This window comes from Fusarium coffeatum, assembly GCF_003316985.1.
Source record: "Fusarium coffeatum strain FIESC_28 chromosome Unknown BRIP53273_contig_174, whole genome shotgun sequence".
Classification (NCBI taxonomy): domain Eukaryota; kingdom Fungi; phylum Ascomycota; class Sordariomycetes; order Hypocreales; family Nectriaceae; genus Fusarium; species Fusarium coffeatum.
Window position 1 is genome coordinate 59491 of NW_022157967.1, and position 17911 is coordinate 77401.

Genomic DNA, 17911 nt, shown 5'->3' on the forward strand with positions numbered 1-17911 from the left:
GCTTTCTAGCATCGCCATTCGTCAATGACACACCAATCAATGCCACGTAGCTCTGACAAGGCACGAGAATGACTCTGAAGAGGTTAAACATTGGATGACTGTGCAGCTGAATGCACCTTCTATTTGATGCCGTTAACAAGGGGTTGGGAAACGGGCGGCAATGTGGTTGCAGCTCCGAGGTTCTAACCCTATGGCTGGGTGAGTCAATGACTTTGTCTGAGGCGATTTTGAACCTTTGATCGAGTTATGTTTCAGTCTTTGAGACATTGGCTTTGTATGACGTGATTCGAGGGTTGTTCACACCTCCAGAATTTAAGAGTGTCCTAGCTTGGAGTCGTCAAAATAACACCAATAAGCTTCGAGCTATTTTCTGCCCTATGATGAAGCCTTATGGACTTTAAGATGAGTAATGGATGAACGCCCTTCAACCGGATCTCCCCGGTCTGGAGTCCGATGGAGGGTCTCCATACTCATGGATATAGATCAGGCTTGATCAAAGTATAGTAATGCAAGCAATTGTAAGTAAGGGTACTCCGATCCTCGGCTAATCGCGCACTGAACGCTGGTGACAGGCATTTGCAGAACTGCTTTAGTACCGAGATGCGTGTCAAATGAGTCACGTCGAAATGCTTCACCGCAATGAACCGATGGTGCAAGCAATCCTTGTACTAATACGTGTAAGTTGTGCTGGGAAGCATCTGTAACAGTAGCGTAGAGATCCTCATGAGCCACAAGTAGGAGTTTGCGACGTGGTTCTCAGGAACCGTATGCAAGTTCCTGTCTCGTACGCAGCTTGAACGCATGACCCTTTGGCTTGAAACAATTATTGCCAACAACTCATGAGAGTTGTCTATACCGCATCCTTGCTTCCACGAACCGTCTTTACTGGTCAACAAAGGGCTCTACTGCTCTCTTCGTTTGGTCGATGTCGAACTGAACCTCGTATAGCCTTCGACCCAAACCTTCAGTCACCGCCAGCCTGATTGTCAAGTGAGTATCCATCACGGGATCATTGGCGATATCATTCATTCGATCTTCCGCCCAGTCATCCCCACAAGAGTTCGGGAATAGAGCCTTGTTCTCCGACTCTTGGGGGATATACAGCTGTCCATATTTGCTAAGGCACAGTTGACGTCGCTGATCTTCCAACCGATTCTGTATTTCGGAAGGGTGTAGAGCGTGACTTCCATGGTACAACTGAGATGGTTTCAAATCAGAGTTCGATGTGCGAGCGTAAGTAAGGAAGGCGAGCGTGTTAAAAACACGACACCAAGGCTTCCAAGGTGTGTAGCCTTCACCGTCTGCTGTCACTTCGCGATGCATCCCCCATATTACTACCACCTGCCCACATAAACTCTCACTGTCCGGATGGGAGTTGCCTTTTTTGTTGATGTCGAATCCCATAAAATGAATGCCGCCCAAGTGTCGATCAACTCCAGAATGCTGACACTTCTCAAAGACCCATGGGGAGGGTATCTCGGTTGCATGGGCATCGTAGCTACTTAATGGAGGGTGACTACCACCACTTCTCACGGTGTAATCGAACATGCGCTTTCTCCTTGAAGTGTATCGCGTCACAATCGTCTTGGCAAGGAGATAAACTGGTCCAGTCTTTGGGCCCACGTCAAATAAAGGGCCCAGGCCCACAGCGTTGTCAGGGCTCGGATGTCGCAGAATGCCGACATTCTTCTGGACAGCTTGATTGAGATACCTTCTGACTTTAAGCACAGAAGGGTGTAGTAGAGTGTCCACAAATTTTGGGATTAGTGATGCTCCCGAACTGGCGTGGTTGGTTGTTAATTCAAGGCTGTCGTAAATCTGCCTGGGATCAACTGGAACAACAAAGTTATGATATAGGCGTCGATACAAGTTTATAGCACCCAAGTGTTCAAGAAGCAGTGCAGGGCGAACGAGATGGTCATTGTCATAAGCAAGATCCAGTATTCCCAAGGAGAGCTTCTGGTCAAACGACTCCATTGTACTTGGATTGTAAACACTCACAGTACAAGGGCAGATCCATAAGTCCAATTGTATAGCGGTATCAGTCAACTCTATCGGCGTAATGGAGCTCATAAAGTCGATATCAAAGATTCGACTTATTCTCTTGAAGACTCGACGCCCAACAACATGGACGGGTTCTTTGAAGACAGAAGACGAGGGTGCTAAACATCCAGGAATACGACCAATCGGTGTTTGATACAGTTCGTCACGCCATAGGAGGACAGACTGGTCTTTCGCCTGTCGAACTATTGCTTCCTGGAGTCGCAAAAAAGCTTTGTCTCCCTCTCCATAAAGCATTGGCATATTCAGATTGAACATTCCAAGAAGACAGTAAGCAGAATCTTCTTTGCGCGATGTAACGCGGGATGATGCCCAGCTCATCTTGACAGAAACTGTGAATGACGCGAGTGTTTCAGGGAGTGTATCCAGGCTCAAGCAATATCGGCATATACCATCGCGAACTGGAGGGCAGGGGTAGGTTTTGAGACACAAACATCGAGGCTCGTGAAATAATTGAGGCCATATGCCTGTTCTTCGACATATGCGATCAAGAAGGTTCCCATCCCTAGTACCAAAATTGATCCACCATTTATCAAAGAAGCTGACGTAGCGAGGCGCTATAAGCTCTTGCAATGTCCATCCTCTTGTGAACCAGCGGCTAGAGAAAAAGGAAGTATCTGAGGGCTCGAGCTGAACAAATCTACCACTGAAATCCTCGGTGAAAGCATGTGACAAGGTAGTGTCGAAATCGACCAAGAAGGCATAGCATATGGAAGCCTGTTGATACCACTTGAACATGGAGTTGATGGCTTCGGATAGTTCTGCGCTGCTAGACTTGTCGATACAACATGTGTCGATCCAAACATAGTTATAACCGTTCTTTCGAGCCTGTGCGCAGCATTCTTGGATTTTGTAGAAAGCTTCACGTCGACGAATCTCCTCGAGCGGCTGTTGCGTTACATCCTGGAACGTGATTTCGTCGGTTCCCCATGTGTGTGATAGGATAGCATAGGGTGGGATATCCTCTTCGTTGCCATTAAAGCTTTCCAGTTGAATAGTTTGCGTGTTGAGCAACCGCATTTTGGGAACAATGTTGACAGGTTCTGGTCCAGATGCAGGATGTGGTGAGAGCGAGATCAATTTTGTAGTGAGGCTGAGTCCTAGTTATCACCAGGTGAGGCTCTCAGAGAGGCATTTTGAGCATAGCCCAGTGTTTGATAACTATTGGTAGGTTGTCATACCCCAAGTGATCGTTTCAGCTGAGAAACCCAGCAAGGCCAAGTCGACTGCATTTCGGTGGATGTCTTGAAAAAGAGGCAATACGCCTTGATGGGAATTTGACATGTAAGTGTCAAGTTCAATGACAGGAAACAGAACTGAAGTTTGTGTTTCTTGTTGATTGAGGAAGGAAGGATCGATCTGACATGGGACTATGCATGGAAGGCGGGAGCGGACCTTCCCCGTCCACTGTCCCACTCATTCTGGCAGGGACCCTTGAATGCGATCGCATTCACGAGCGGGTCTATCAATGTCAGCGACGAACTTCACCTTGAAGACTGAGAATCAACCACTAACATTACAGACAACATGGAGTCGAAAATGTTACTCTATCAATTCCCAACGGCTATATAAACCCACCTGACTCCCACATCGATCAGAACTGCACCAACAACTGCCGCTTCCCGCACTACAGTCATGTCGCAAACGATGGCCATGGCCTCTAAGACACTCACGCAACCCAATGAACTTGACATCCATGTCAGAAACTCCGGACCACCTCATCATCAGAACGGATCCAGTACAGTACTAGAGAATACATCTCCCTCTCCAGGAGATAACAATGATTCTCCTGTCGCCTCCGGCGGATCTGAAACTGCAGAACGTAAATCCAAGAGAACCCTGGCGCAAATCGCTACGGTAATGGTCTCCCTCTGCGCCTGCGTTTTCCTCGCTGCTCTCGAAGTAACAATCGTCTCAACTGCTCTTCCGACAATCGCGGCCCATTTCGCTTCTGACTCGGGCTATACCTGGATCGGTACATCCTTTGTCCTTGCACACACTGCTTCAACTCCATCGTGGGGGAAGATATCTGATATCTGGGGAAGAAAGCCGATTCTACTTGTTGCCAATGTTATCTTCTTTGCTGGAAGTCTTGTGTGCGCTCTTGTCGATGACCTGGCTGTCTTTATTGCCGGGCGTGCTATCCAAGGACTAGGCGCTGCAGGCATGCAGACGTTGGTCAACATTTGTATCAGCGATATGTTTTCGCAGAGGGATCGAGGTTTATATTATGGCCTAACATCGATTGTGTGGGCAGTTGCGTCTGGTGTTGGCCCTGTTCTTGGAGGTGCTTTCACGGATCAACTCAGGTGAGTTGAGATCCCCTAAAAAGCGACCTTGCTTATTGACTATCATCAGTTGGCGGTGGTGTTTCTGGATCAACTGTGAGTCTAGCTACATACGTGGACCTGCACCATGACTAACACGCCTAGTACCTATTACCGCCGCAGTCTTCGTTTTACTTTTTCTCACTCTCAAATTGCCGTCTCCCAACACTCCTGTATGGGCAGGTCTCAAAGCCATTGATTGGCCAGGTAGTTTTCTCATAGTCGGAGGGACTCTGATGTTACTACTGGGTCTCTATTTGGGCGGAGTCTACGAACCGTGGGATTCAGCAAAGGTCATCTGCCTTATCGTCTTCGGTATCATCACTGCACTTCTATTCGTTTGGAACGAGTGGAAGTTGGCAGAATATCCTGTGATACCGGTGCATATCTTCAAAAGTTGGTCATCGTCAGCAGCCTATGCTGTTACCTTCTTCCACGCCTTCGTGTTTATGGGTGTTGCTTACTATTTCCCCTTATACTTCCAAGCAGTTCTTCTGGCAAGCCCACTTCAATCAGGAATCTACCTTCTTCCATTCATTCTCTCTATTTCCATATCTGCTGCAATTACGGGAGCATATATTCAGTTCAGTGGAAATTATCTTCTGGTCTCACGTATTGGATTGGTCATCATGACTTTGGGCATAGGGCTCATGATCAACCTGGATATGCATTTGAACTGGGCAAAGCTTGCTAGCTTCCAGTTATTGACTGGTATCGGTGTAGGAATGAACTTCGAGGGGCCCCTGTTATCGGTTCAAGCTGTGGTGCCGCATGAGGATGTGGCAGCAGCTACAACCTCGATGAGCTTTACCAGGACTATCGCAACAGCGATCTCCGTGGTTATTGGAGGTGTTCTATTCCAAAATGAGATGAAGGCAGGGAATCAAATCCTCGTGGACAAACTGGGCTCTGAACTCGCCAAGCTGTTCGATGGAGCGTCAGCATCCGCAAGTGTTGATCTTGTCAAAACGCTCCCTGTTGAGTCACAGCTTACTGTTAGAGCCGCATTCTTCCACTCTCTCGATAAGATGTGGATAATGGTCAGTCGAACTGTGTTGCCCTTGTTGATGTTTTAACTAATGGTCCACAGTATACCGTATTCTCGAGTGGCGGGCTGTTGCTCAGTCTCTTCATGAGGGCACAGCACCTAAGCAAAGAGCGGAAAGATGCTCATTTGGGTATTAAAAGCAAAACACAAGTAGAGACTTCAGCAGATGGTGCTGCGACTTTGGCAGACAACCACGAGAACCACGAACTGAGAAGCATCACTCCAAACGCTAGGTAGGGGACTTGCACAGGTTGACAGTTTGGAAGAGACTATCTGAGACGCCGATCCGTCATTTTGTCAAATCGGAAAATAATTTCACAAAGCAATACTTAATAAAGCACCCTTAGATTCAAACAATGACGTTCTATTGCTTACAATCACTTATGGACGAGCCACAGTAGCTTCGTCATTTGCACCGGTTATTGTCAGCACAGTATGGAAGAGATATTCGCACTTTCGCCCAGACGCCTCGAATCCACTATCGGGCTCAATCATCATTAGTATCTCTCATCAATAGCATGGAAATACCTTTAATCCCGTTTTTGCGAGTCTTCAACGTCACACTATATTTTGTCAGATGAATTTATCAAGCTATTATCGCAATGTCGGCGTGTGCGCAGTGAGGTCACAGTCATCGCGATGAGTGAACCACGTTATAAAGGTCTCTCGACCGCGAGGAATACTCCATCAGTCGATGGTCCCCCAAAGGCTTCTATCGCACGTGAACCGGACCAAAGCATTACTACTCCTTTGCTTCGCAACCACCCGAGATCTTCGACACATGAAGAGACGTCGTTTCACCAAGATGGTATCGATGATGAGATGGGGAAAAGGACGTTGGCTAAAATAGACCGTGCCATTATTCCTCTTCTATTCATAACGTACATGTTCAATTTCATGGACAAGGTCATATTGTCTAGTGCGGCTGTATTCGGGTTACGCGAAGATACCGTAAGTTTGTCAGTTCAATTTTGGTACATCGTTACTGATAGCGTCTCAGCATCTCAAAGGTCAACAGTACAGCTGGGCAGGAAGTGTCTTTTACCTAGGTTATCTCCTGTGGACTTACCCAACCACCGTTCTTGTCGCACGGCTGCCGACTGGAAAATACATTACAGCAAACACGATATTCTGGGGCTTGGTTGTTGCGTTTACTGCCGCATGTCAGAACTTTGGCGGTCTCTTGACCGTGCGCTTCTTACTCGGTATCGCTGAAGCGACAATAACACCAGGCTTCATGTTTCTCACCTCTACATGGTACACTCGTGACGAGATGCCAGCTCGTGTAGGGATTTGGTTTTCTGGGAATTCTGTTGGAGGGTTGGTCGCCAGTTTACTCGCGTTCGGAATCGGACATATCGAGAGCACGACAATACGACCGTGGAGATGGATGTATATCATTTTGGGCACTGCTACCTTTCTTTGGTCCATTCCGTTGTTCCTTTTCCTTCCAGACAACATCTCCAAGGCCAGGTTTCTCTCACCAGAAGAGAAAAAAGTCGCAGCACAGCGCGTGTCCACTTCTGGCACCGGTAAGACTGAGGGTACGCACTGGAGATGGGACCAGGTGCGCGAATGCTTGGTTGATCCCAAGTCCTGGCTCATTGTTGGTATCGAACTGTTTACCCAAATTCCGAACGGTGGCTCTCAAAGCTTTGCCAATATTGTCGTCGAATCTTTTGGCTTCACTAACTTGCAGTCTACGTTGATCAACATACCCTATTCGCTTCTTTCGGCTGGTATAATTGCAGGCAGCGATCATCTAGCTGGTCGCTTCCGTACTCTGAACTGTCTCTTGATCATTGCGGTAATCCTGCCCTGTGTTGTAGGCAGTGCCGTCATTTACAGGCGGAATCATGTGCCCCAGAGCCTGCATTTGGTTGCGTACTTTCTCCTTTCAACCGGCTCTGCGGCAATGCCTCTTAATATGGCTCTTGTGCAGTCCAACTACAGAGGGGTCACCAAGAAGATGACCATAACAGCTATGTTATTTGCCACATACTGCCTTGGAAACATGGCTGGGCCGCATTTCTTCCTCAAATCCGAGGATCCGCTGTACGAAACTGCCTTCAAAGCAATCACAATATGTTATAGCTTAGCTATGCTTTGCGCATTGTGCTTGAGGTTTTATCTCAAACAGTTGAATATAAGACGAATCAAAGAAGAGGGTGTTGCGGGGAGTGCTGACTCAGGAGGATTTGTTAGACGGGAGGACAATAGTGAGTCAACAACAGAGTCAGAAGATGTAACAGACTGGCAAGTTGTTGGATTCAGGTATCGATTATAGTCTCGGACTTTTGTGCATCGAAATGCGAGGTGGTGTGCAGCCTAACATCCTTGGCTTGCGTCCAATGATTATATGCATTTGGTCATTACGTTCGGTATAGCCTTCATACGATAAATAGGATTCCAGGCAGCAATGCCTTAAACACATTAAAAGCCCCGTCCCCCGACTTTCTAGAAATTACCTATGACTTAGTCTATGTGACTCTGCTTCAGACATTAAATTGCGGGTTGTTCATTGAGAAAGGTCACGTGCCTGTTAGCTGGCTGAACGTTTCGCCGAGTCCGCCAAGTGGCCCCAGATTTGGAAGCATCGAAACACCCACTTTGAACTTTTGACGCTAGGACAAAGGACTGGCTCTCTTCTCCTGTATCATCTACTTTTTTTTTCGAAAGCATCAAACTCTAACCGCACAGCAATCAAAAATGTCGTGGAGAAGCCAAGGAATCACCGGTTCTAACAACATCCCTCTTGGCAAGCGCCGCTTTGGGGGCGACGAGGAAGAGGAATTCGATGGTGGCGATTCCGCTGTTGATCGCGACCTGAAGCGAGGACGCGATCCTGAACCTCGCGGCGAATCTGATGGGCCCCGACGACGAAAGAAGCGAAACAGATGGGGTGACGCATCCGAGAACAAAGCCGCTGGCCTCATGGGCTTGCCCACTGCTATCTTGTCCAACATGACAAGCGAGCAGCTCGAGGCCTACACGCTGCATTTGCGAATCGAGGAAATCTCCCAGAAGCTTCGCATCGACGATGTCGTCCCAGCTGATGGTGATCGGTAAGTCTTTATCCCCTAATTTTATCTCTTCAATGTTAACACGCGACAGATCACCTTCTCCCGCACCCCAGTACGACAACCACGGCCGACGTATCAACACACGAGAATACCGATACCGAAAGCGACTCGAAGATGAGCGCCACAAGCTCATTGAGAAGGCCATGAAGACCATTCCTAACTACCATCCTCCTCAGGACTACCGCAGACCTACCAAGACCCAGGAGAAGGTCTACGTTCCTGTCAACGATTACCCGGAGATTAACTTCAGTATGATTGCTAACCCTTTAACCCTACTTACCAATATTCTGTCCTTGCTTTTTGTCTTCCTTTTGGAGTTTGATCAGACTCGCCGGCATACTCCCAGTGCTGCGAGATCTGGTCCTTCATCGAATGGACTAACCCTCTACCCGTTCATCTAATCTTTACCAATCAGATACTAACAATAGCTCTCTCGCACTAAAGTTGGATTACTTATCGGCCCTCGTGGTAACACTCTGAAGAAAATGGAGGGAGACTCAGGTGCCAAGATCGCCATTCGTGGCAAGGGCTCCGTCAAGGAGGGTAAAGGCCGGTCTGATGCCGCGCATGCCAGTAACCAGGAAGAGGATCTGCACTGTCTCATCATGGCCGATACCGAGGACAAGGTCAACAAGGCCAAGAAGCTTATTCACAACGTCATCGAGACTGTAAGTAAATATCCAATCTTTACAGAACTTTCACTAACTATCTAGGCTGCGTCTATTCCCGAAGGTCAGAACGAACTCAAGCGTAACCAGCTCAGAGAACTCGCTGCACTCAACGGTACCCTTCGAGACGACGAGAACCAGGCTTGCCAGAACTGTGGCAAGATTGGCCATCGCAAGTACGACTGCCCTGAGAAGCAGAATTACACTGCCAGCATCATCTGTCGCGTCTGTGGTAACGCGGGTCACATGGCTCGCGATTGTCCTGACCGCCAGCGTGGTGCCAGCTGGCGTAACGGCGAAGCGGGAGCCCGCCCTGCTGGCCGTATTGATGGCGGAGATGCTGTCGACCGTGAATACGAGGTAAGTCATATCCTATATATCATATTCACACAATGCTAACAAATCCTAGCAACTCATGCAAGAGCTTGGCGGAGGATCTTCCGGAGCTCCTGCACGTATCGAGGCCGGCCCTGGTGGCCAGAGCGGCGGCGACGCGAAGCCCTGGGAACGAGGTCCTACCGGTGGACCTGCACCATGGCGCAGTCGCAACCAAGATTCTAACGAAGGAGGATCAGCAGCTCCTTGGGCTCGGGACCGTGATGGTCGTAACCAAGATCAACACGCTGGTAACAACGGCGACAGCTACTATGGTCAGGCATATGGCGCTGCTTCAGGCGCTGCTGCTCCCTGGCAGCAACAAGCTCCTGGAACTCAGGGTGGGTATGGCGCTTACGCTGCCTACGGTGCCTACGGAGCTGCTCCTGGAATGGGCGCTCCTCCTGGCCTCGCTGCTCCCGGTGGTGCAGCTCCTCCCCCTCCTCCTGGTGCGCCCCCAGGTCTGGGCGACCTTAACGCCTTCATCCAACAGTATGCTGGCGCAGCACCTCCTCCCCCGCCGCCTTCTGGCGACGCTCCTCCACCACCTCCCAGTGACCAGCCCCCGCCTCCTCCCCCAGGAAACTAACGTGGATCATTGGGTTTGCGAGTTTCTGACATAATGTAAACATTTGACCAGAGACTAAAGATTGTTATATCGACCCGGATAATAGGAAGGAGGATAAGCGATCGTTTCTAACGTGGCAGCGACTAACCACTGCAAGTCAAGCTTGTATTTCACTGCTCAGTATGATGAGTTCTGATGATCAACCCGTGTGTTGCAGCTAGTTATGATTCATTTCGAAGCATGGAACTAATCGCGTAGGCAAATACTTGATAATTAAGTCTTTTCGTTTATATAAATCCTTCCCATGTGACTTGGCCATTGAAGTGAAATGGATGACATGCTTATGGAAATGTAAAATACCCAGTTTATGCACGTCGATAATCGATGCAACTCATGCATGCTTAAAAGGTGCTGTAGACCCCGCATTGCAGTGGTTCTGGCGTCATTGTACGTACCTATATTCTGGATTGCCGGAACAGGGAGCTTGGGCCATGTGACAGCGGAAGCGACGCAATCGATAATTGATGAGAGAGTTACCTTGAATCTCGAAATAACATGAAGTTTGTAGGACACAACGAGAACGATACTTTAGTTTTGGGTTTATCTCAAAAAGGTTTGCGACGCGCTGTGGAAGTCGCGCTCGAAGGTTCTTTCCTGTACCTTCTTCTTTTGTTTCCATCTACTAGCAAGGGTCATCTGATCTAAATCCTTGTTCCATCTGCCCTACCTCTCCCTCACTGTCTTATCTTTCATCCTCTTGTCTTCTGTCCTACGTGCTTCGTTCTTCACTATTACGCGTTGACTTTGGTCCTAACAATGGTTTTACAACTATAATTATTACATACGCTACCTAGACTCTCCTCCGCCTCGCGACGCACAGGCGCGTCGTGCATTCGACTCAGATTACCTCAGCCTCCATCCCGGACGCATCTCAATAATCATGAGGGCTAAGAATCCTCTTGCCTTTCGGCCAGGACCCGTGACTTTCTGGACCACTATCATATATATCGCCCTTGCTATCCCTCTCATATGGGTCCACGAGACTGTTCCTCCAGCTCCGGCCGATCGCTCGCTGTATCAGGGCCTCAATCTTACTGAGGCGTGGTTAGATTTGCAAGCCATTAGTCGCACTTACCATCCGTACAACAGTCATGAGAATGATCGAGTTCGCGAATTTCTCATCAACCGCACAAAGGAGATTCTGGATCGAAACGACCTTTCTTATACAATAGAGAGCGTCGGTGGTGTAGACTGGCACTCAAGGTTAGTATCTGATTGCGCAATGACTGATGTTTGCTAACGGCGAGCAGAGCCTCTTCTCTTGACAAACTAGATTCCCTTGATGCCCCCGAAGAGACAGTACAGGCAAAGCCTCGTGGAGCCACACTCTTTGACGACAGAATCTCCAATGTTTCCTGGACTTACAACACCGCTAGGCGCTTGGGCTCGAACATCTCCAAGGGAACATGGCTGGGACAGTACTTTGAAGGAAACAACTACTATGTCTACATCCACGGCCAAGAAGATCCTGAAGGTGAATGGTGGCGCGATGAATCCAAGTACAAGAAGTTCCGAGGCCAGGGAGGTGTCCTTGTCAACTGTCATTTTGACTCGTAAGTGGTCCTCATTCGCGATACGCTATATTAGCTAATGACTGCAGCGTTTCCACCGGCTATGGTGCTACCGACGATGGAATGTCTTGCGTCTCTATGCTTCAGCTTCTGAGCTATTTCACACTCAAAGGACGTCAGCCTAAGAATGGCATAGTTTTGCTCTTCAACAACGCTGAGGAGGATGGACTTCTCGGCGCCAGAGCTTTCGGTTACAGTCCTTTATTGCATTTCACCCATACATTTGTCAACCTCGAAGGTGCTGGAGCAGGCGGTCGAGCTCTACTTTTCCGTACTACTGATTTGCAGGCTGCCAAAGCATACTCCAAGAGCCCCCATCCGCTCGGATCCGTTGTTGCTGCCAATGCCTTTGAAAGAGGCGTCATTAAGAGCGCAACCGATTATGAGATCTTCGCAGACATTTTCGGACAGCGTGGACTTGATATCGCCTTTTATGCGCCTCGTGCTCGCTATCATACGAACCAGGACGATGCCCGGCATACATCTGTTAACAGCATCTGGCACATGCTCTCAGCTGCTCTTGCTTCAACAGAGCACCTGTCGAAAACGACTGGTACCATCTTCAACGGTGATCGATCTGATGGTAACTCGGATCTCGTTCAAAACGGAAAGCAGGCTGAGGGCGTCTGGTTCGATATTTTCGGATCTGCATGGGCCGTATTCGCACTCAGAGGACTCTTTGCATGGTCGTTAACGCTCCTTGTCGCTACTCCTCTCGTCCTTATTGGCTTCACGTATATCCTAGTACGTAACGACAAGTACTACTTCTTCGCCCGAGATATCAAGATGCACTACGACATTAACGATGATCCCGTCACGATGGGTGGGTGGAAGGGCTTCTTCCGTTTCCCCTTTGCGCTCGCCTTTGCTGGCGCATTAACTATTGCAGCCACGCTTTTGGTTGCTAAGTTCAACCCACTGATCATCTACAGCAGTGGCTACGCTGTGTAAGTGGCCATGAACATTTTATTTTAACTAAGCATAAACTAACATTGGGATATTTTAGGTGGTCCATGACTCTGTCTATCTTCTACTTCTCATTCTGGCTCATCATGCGTGGATCTGCTTTCGTCCGCCCAAGTGCCTTACACCGAGGCTTCGTGCTTGTTTGGCTTTTCGCTCTCGGTTGGGGCATACAGGTTGTCTGTGCCGTGGCAGAGGATCGCATGCACATCGGTGCTCTCTATCCGACCGTCTTCTTCCAATCCGCCATATTCCTGGCTTTGCTGATTTCCCTATTGGAGCAGTTTGCTCTGCTTAGCAAGCACGACTTTGCTCTGCAGCTCCATGATGCGCATCAGGCGCGCGATGTTTCGAGCCGAGGTACTGAACAAGAATCAAGGTCTCACACAGAGAATGAACCTGCCCAAGCTGAGGCTGAGGACGGTGATGACGGCGATGAAGATGCGACCGAGACTACGCCTCTTAGAGCTAATGAATCTGGCTACGGCTCCAACGCTCCGACATCATTCGCCAATACATATCGTCGTTCAGTTGCCGAGAACTCACCTTCTCCGCCTAGTATGCGACGATACCAGCCTTTTGAGCATGAGCAGAGTTGGTCTGGACGCCTTCCTACTTGGACTTGGATCCTCCAATTCCTGCTTTTGGCTCCAGTCCCCGTGATTCTGTTTGGCAATCTCGGACTAGTTGTGATGACTGCTACGCAGATGACAGGTACTGACGGCGGTAGTCTCCTCGTTCCTGTTCTGTCCCTGGGCATTCTCAGCATCTTCCTATTGCTGCCGCTCACGCCGTTCATGCATCGAGTCACCCACCATGTACCCATGTTCTTGTTCTTTGTCTTCATTGGCACCTTGGTCTACAACCTGGTGGCATTCCCATTCTCTGCCAACAACCGCTTCAAATTTTACTTCCAACAGGTAGTAGATCTTGATAACGGTACTGACACAGTCTCAATCGTGGGCATTGAGGACTATGCGCGCTCGGTCATTGGTTCCCTGCCAAGTACCACGGGACAGGAGATCAAATGCCAGCCGGCTGTTGGACGAGATCTGACGGACTGCCAGTACGACGCTTCTTCTCTGACACCCAACTTGTACAAGGACAAGTCCCCCAAGCAGTTGGTCTCAATCGAGACGGTCGACGGCAGCAATGAATCGAAAGCAAGACTTAGAATCGACGCTCTTGATTCCAGACTTTGCTATGTTCGCACATCTCGGCCGATCTACGGATTTGCCGTTGATGGTGCAAGCGCACGAGACCCTCGTTTTGGAAAGTTCCCATCGGAGGGTTTCAGCAGTGTACAGCTCTGGCGACGTGATCGCGACCGGCCTTGGACCTTGAATCTTTACCTCAACGAGCGCAACTCGTTGGCCGCAGCGGCAGAATCGGAACAAGGAGAGAGCAAGATAGTGGAAGACGGAGAACTAAAAACCAGATCGGCAAACCAGTCAGCAGATCGTCTCGAAGTAACAGTCAGCTGCGCATACAGCGACGCCAACACCCCTGGCACGATTCCGGCTCTTGATGAACTTCTCAAGTACATGCCTGCATGGGCAGCAGTCACCAAGAAGAATGTGGGACTTGTAGAAGTTCGCAAGACTCACAAAGTTTAAGTAATGGATATGAGGATAGTACACGAACAACACATGCATGAGGGACCTGGAAGACTCGGTCGAGTACATCTCTAGAGTGGCTCATGAGTCTGGATGATTTTGTGATATGGTGCTAGCCATGGAAAGGGAGTTTGGGATTGATTTGGTCTCGTTAGTTTGGTCTAGCCCATTGTTTAATGATCGAGTAACCTGAGTGCCGCAACGAATATAATTGTTGAATATGACTAAGATGAAGCACGTTTGCTGCACCCATATGAAGCTCGACCAGTAACCATCGTAGCACGTAATCAAGTGTATGGCTATATTGTAAAGCCCAAATCCTTGTCAGATTTGGGCTCTGCGACTGATCGAGTCGGTTCACCTAGATGGTTGCCTATTGCGCAATGGTCTCTGTTCTACCGGGTAGCTCGGATCCTAACTACGCAATTGCATCCACCAACGCTCATATCTCCTTCGCTAAAACTTCAGTTTCACACTCACATACTAACAGCACATCATGGTTCCTCAAATATGGCTTCCGTCGGAGCGTTCTCAAGGAAGTAAAAGCAAGGCCCTCATTTATTACCTTTGTGGTAACCCAGGTCTTATCGAGTACTACACCGACTTCCTCAGCAATCTACGTGGCTTGTTGGACAAAATTGAGACCAACACCGCGTACGACATATATGGCACCAACTTGTTGGGATTCAGCGATGACGACCATACGCCATTCAGTTCGAGTAACAAACCCTGGGATCTTGACGGGCAGGTCGAGGGTATGTACGACAAGATCGCGGCAAAGGGAGAGGCATATGACTTTGTGATACTTATGGGCCACTCTGTCGGGACATACATCGCGGTCGAGATTTTCCATCGACATATGAAAGATCCCCAAAGAGCGCCACATCTCAAGCTACGCCATGGATTTTTGCTATTTCCAACACTGACGCACCTGGCTCGCTCCTCCAATGGCGTGCAATTCGTATTGCTGGGTCGCATCATCCCGTTTCTTGACAGTGTAGCATCGCTACTCGCGCGTCTACTGTTCGGGTTACTAAGCGTCGCAACCGTGACGTGGATTGTGCAACGCCTGCTGGGCTTCACACCTGCAAGCGCGGACGTCACGGCGCGATGGCTGAAGAGCAGAGATGGTGTGTTGCAATCTGTGCATCTGGGGCTGGACGAGCTGGAGGTGATCAGCGAGGAGAAATGGAGTGAAGAGCTTTGGGCTACATCCGGACAAGAGAACGGAGTGCCGCGGTTCTTCTTGTTCTATGCGAAGAAGGATCATTGGGTTAACGACAATGAGAAGAAAGACATTATGGAGCGAAGGGGACAGGTGGCCAGAATTCTGGTTGATGATGGTGATATTCCACATGCATTTTGCACGAGAGAAGGTAAGTGGAATCTCCCGAATTTTCGATGTTTGCTAACGAGTTCAGATGCGAGTCTGGAGGTTGCGAGAAGGGTATGCGAATGGGTTGAGGAGATCGAAGGACACAGAAGCGAATGAGAGACGAGTGTCTCTTGGTGAAAACATGACTTTCAAGCCTCATGAAATGTTATTGAAGCAAAGACAATCATCAATATTTAGACGTGTACTGTGAGCATTGGACTATGATTGCATATACGAAGCTGACCATGAATACAAGACACATGGCACCAAGTTAAGCATAACAAACCGTCTTTCATTGGATCACGATATAAAGTATCTTTCAGCCACAGAATGCTTCCGTCTTGCACCCCTGGTCTATTTTCAGGGTAACATCGCTTACCGGCTCCCCCGCACCGCACCAAAAGAAGATCGAGGACGCGTAAGGATTCTGGCCTCTTGGCAGGTCTGTTGAGCTAGACAAAGAAGCCCTTCGGGATGTGGTCCAGAAAGGGAACTGCACCTAATACGGACAGACGTCGACCACTGGAGGGAGGCTAGCCGCCTGGAGAAGGGGTAACGTGGGTGAGTGGTGCGAGTAAGCATTGAGTGACTGGGTTTCTCGGCCGATGACAGTGCAGCTCGATCCAAGTGGTGTGATCGCGATCTACGATCAGGCACTTTGTGGGTGTTGTTTATTCACGATGTTGATGAAGAGACCGAAAGAAATTGAGGTAATTATCACTGGTATATTCGCCTATGTTCTGGTGGTCAAGGACCATTACTATTAACCTGTGAATCGAATGCTGATAGCTTTCCCAATTCTCATATACATATCCCATATCCTACTTTCAACTCATTGCAATGCCTCTTATCCCGTTCGTTTCACCAACTACTAGGGGAATGGGCTTCCATAAATGACTGGCTGATGAATCAAACTCTTTACAGAGCAAGGGCGGCGAAAGCAGCCATGGCGAGGGCACCGAGACCCTTGATGCCGGAGGCGCTGTTCTGGCCAACCTCTGTGGGAGCGGGCTCCTGACCGTCGCTGCCCTTGGTGGGAGTGGCCATGGGGGTGCTGTGAGTCTCCTCGACCATGGTGGTAGGGACAACGGGAGCGACGGTGGTGGTAGCGGCGGCGGTGGTCTCAACGGCCTCGACGGAGGTAGAGACGACGACCTTGACGGAGGTGGTCTCCTCCTTGGCGGACTCCTCCTTCTTGGGGGGGTCCTTGCAGAGACCCTCAGTGGCGGGGAGGACCTCGTCTGTAGATTGGTTAGTATATGGTAACCACAGTCGAAGATACGAAGAGTGAAACTTACTGATGGCAACGTCGGAGCCACACTCGTCAATGACACAAGAGGTAGCGGAAGAGCGGACCTCGTCGAAGCTCTCGCAGATGCAGGCGAGGTCGGTGGTCTCACACTTGGTCTTGCTCTCGATAGCCTTGTCAAGGCAAGGAATAGCGCACTTGGGGACGTCGGCGAGCGACTGAGCCTGGGCAGCGGCGGCGGCGAGAGCGACGAAAGCGACGGAGTACTTCATTTTGAATATGTTGATTAAGTCTTGTTGAACTTGTTGGTGTGTTGAGCGAGGCAACGAGTGTAAAGAGGCAAGGCAAAAGTTGAAGTTGATGGTCCAATGGAAGCGAGTGGATGAGGAGGAAAGAAAGAGAGGTTTGAAGGAGGATGAGGATGAGGCTTTATGTATTCAGAGTCAATAGCTCGAACCAGGGTTGCCGTCGGACGGTTTCCATGGAACGGAGAAGCTCCAGCCTCTTAGGTGCAGCTACAATTGCATCTGGAAGTCTTGTTCTTGGACTTGGTTCTCGAGTCGAGGTCGAGTACAACACTATTCCTTAGCCAACAACTAGACAGAAGTGTGTGTGGAGTACAAGTTGGTGGTCGGACTGCATTCGCGACGAGCCGGGCCAGGCTAGTTTTGAGGGACCTGAACCAATGAGGTCTGAGAGTCGTGGCAGGGGAATTAAGTGACGAGGGGGTGGTTGGACAAAAGGCCCAAATGTTACCTACATATTGAGTTTCCTGGATGGTATTGCATGGTACATGTTATGTCGTTGGAGAACGAGGCCCAACGGGGCCGGTTACCGAATTCGACACACACAGCCGAGTAGATCGACGAGGGGGATAATAAGTCAAGTCTGGGGGCGAGAGAATGCGGAGAGTCTACAATGCAGTACTGTACTGTACTGTACAAAAA

The 17911-nt window shown here is 49.3% G+C and overlaps 5 protein-coding genes across 5 annotated transcripts; 3 read left to right on the forward strand and 2 right to left on the reverse strand.

Moving 5' to 3' along the window:
- Positions 1 to 882: 882 nt before the first annotated feature.
- On the reverse strand, positions 883 to 3081 carry FIESC28_07755 (uncharacterized protein; the record flags this gene model as incomplete). The annotated part of the gene is made up of 1 exon (XM_031161895.1): positions 883 to 3081. One exon carries the CDS (start codon positions 3079 to 3081, stop codon positions 883 to 885), a length of 2199 nt encoding a protein of 732 aa, XP_031014011.1.
- A 507-nt stretch (positions 3082 to 3588) lies between these two features.
- FIESC28_07756 (uncharacterized protein) lies at positions 3589 to 10151 on the forward strand (the record flags this gene model as incomplete). The annotated part of the gene is made up of 13 exons (XM_031161896.1): positions 3589 to 3602; positions 3660 to 4370; positions 4420 to 4445; positions 4494 to 5428; positions 5479 to 5669; positions 6057 to 6387; positions 6437 to 7491; positions 7536 to 7560; positions 8137 to 8501; positions 8551 to 8768; positions 8964 to 9187; positions 9233 to 9547; positions 9597 to 10151. 13 exons carry the CDS (start codon positions 3589 to 3591, stop codon positions 10149 to 10151), a joined length of 4965 nt encoding a protein of 1654 aa, XP_031014012.1.
- A 919-nt stretch (positions 10152 to 11070) lies between these two features.
- Positions 11071 to 14340, forward strand: FIESC28_07757 (uncharacterized protein; the record flags this gene model as incomplete). Its single annotated transcript, XM_031161897.1, has 4 exons — positions 11071 to 11393; positions 11441 to 11743; positions 11791 to 12708; positions 12768 to 14340. 4 exons carry the CDS (start codon positions 11071 to 11073, stop codon positions 14338 to 14340), a joined length of 3117 nt encoding a protein of 1038 aa, XP_031014013.1.
- A 496-nt stretch (positions 14341 to 14836) lies between these two features.
- FIESC28_07758 (uncharacterized protein) lies at positions 14837 to 15832 on the forward strand (the record flags this gene model as incomplete). The annotated part of the gene is made up of 2 exons (XM_031161898.1): positions 14837 to 15716; positions 15762 to 15832. 2 exons carry the CDS (start codon positions 14837 to 14839, stop codon positions 15830 to 15832), a joined length of 951 nt encoding a protein of 316 aa, XP_031014014.1.
- An 801-nt stretch (positions 15833 to 16633) lies between these two features.
- FIESC28_07759 (uncharacterized protein) lies at positions 16634 to 17236 on the reverse strand (the record flags this gene model as incomplete). Its single annotated transcript, XM_031161899.1, has 2 exons — positions 16634 to 16956; positions 17014 to 17236. 2 exons carry the CDS (start codon positions 17234 to 17236, stop codon positions 16634 to 16636), a joined length of 546 nt encoding a protein of 181 aa, XP_031014015.1.
- Between the last annotated feature and the right edge of the window lie 675 nt (positions 17237 to 17911).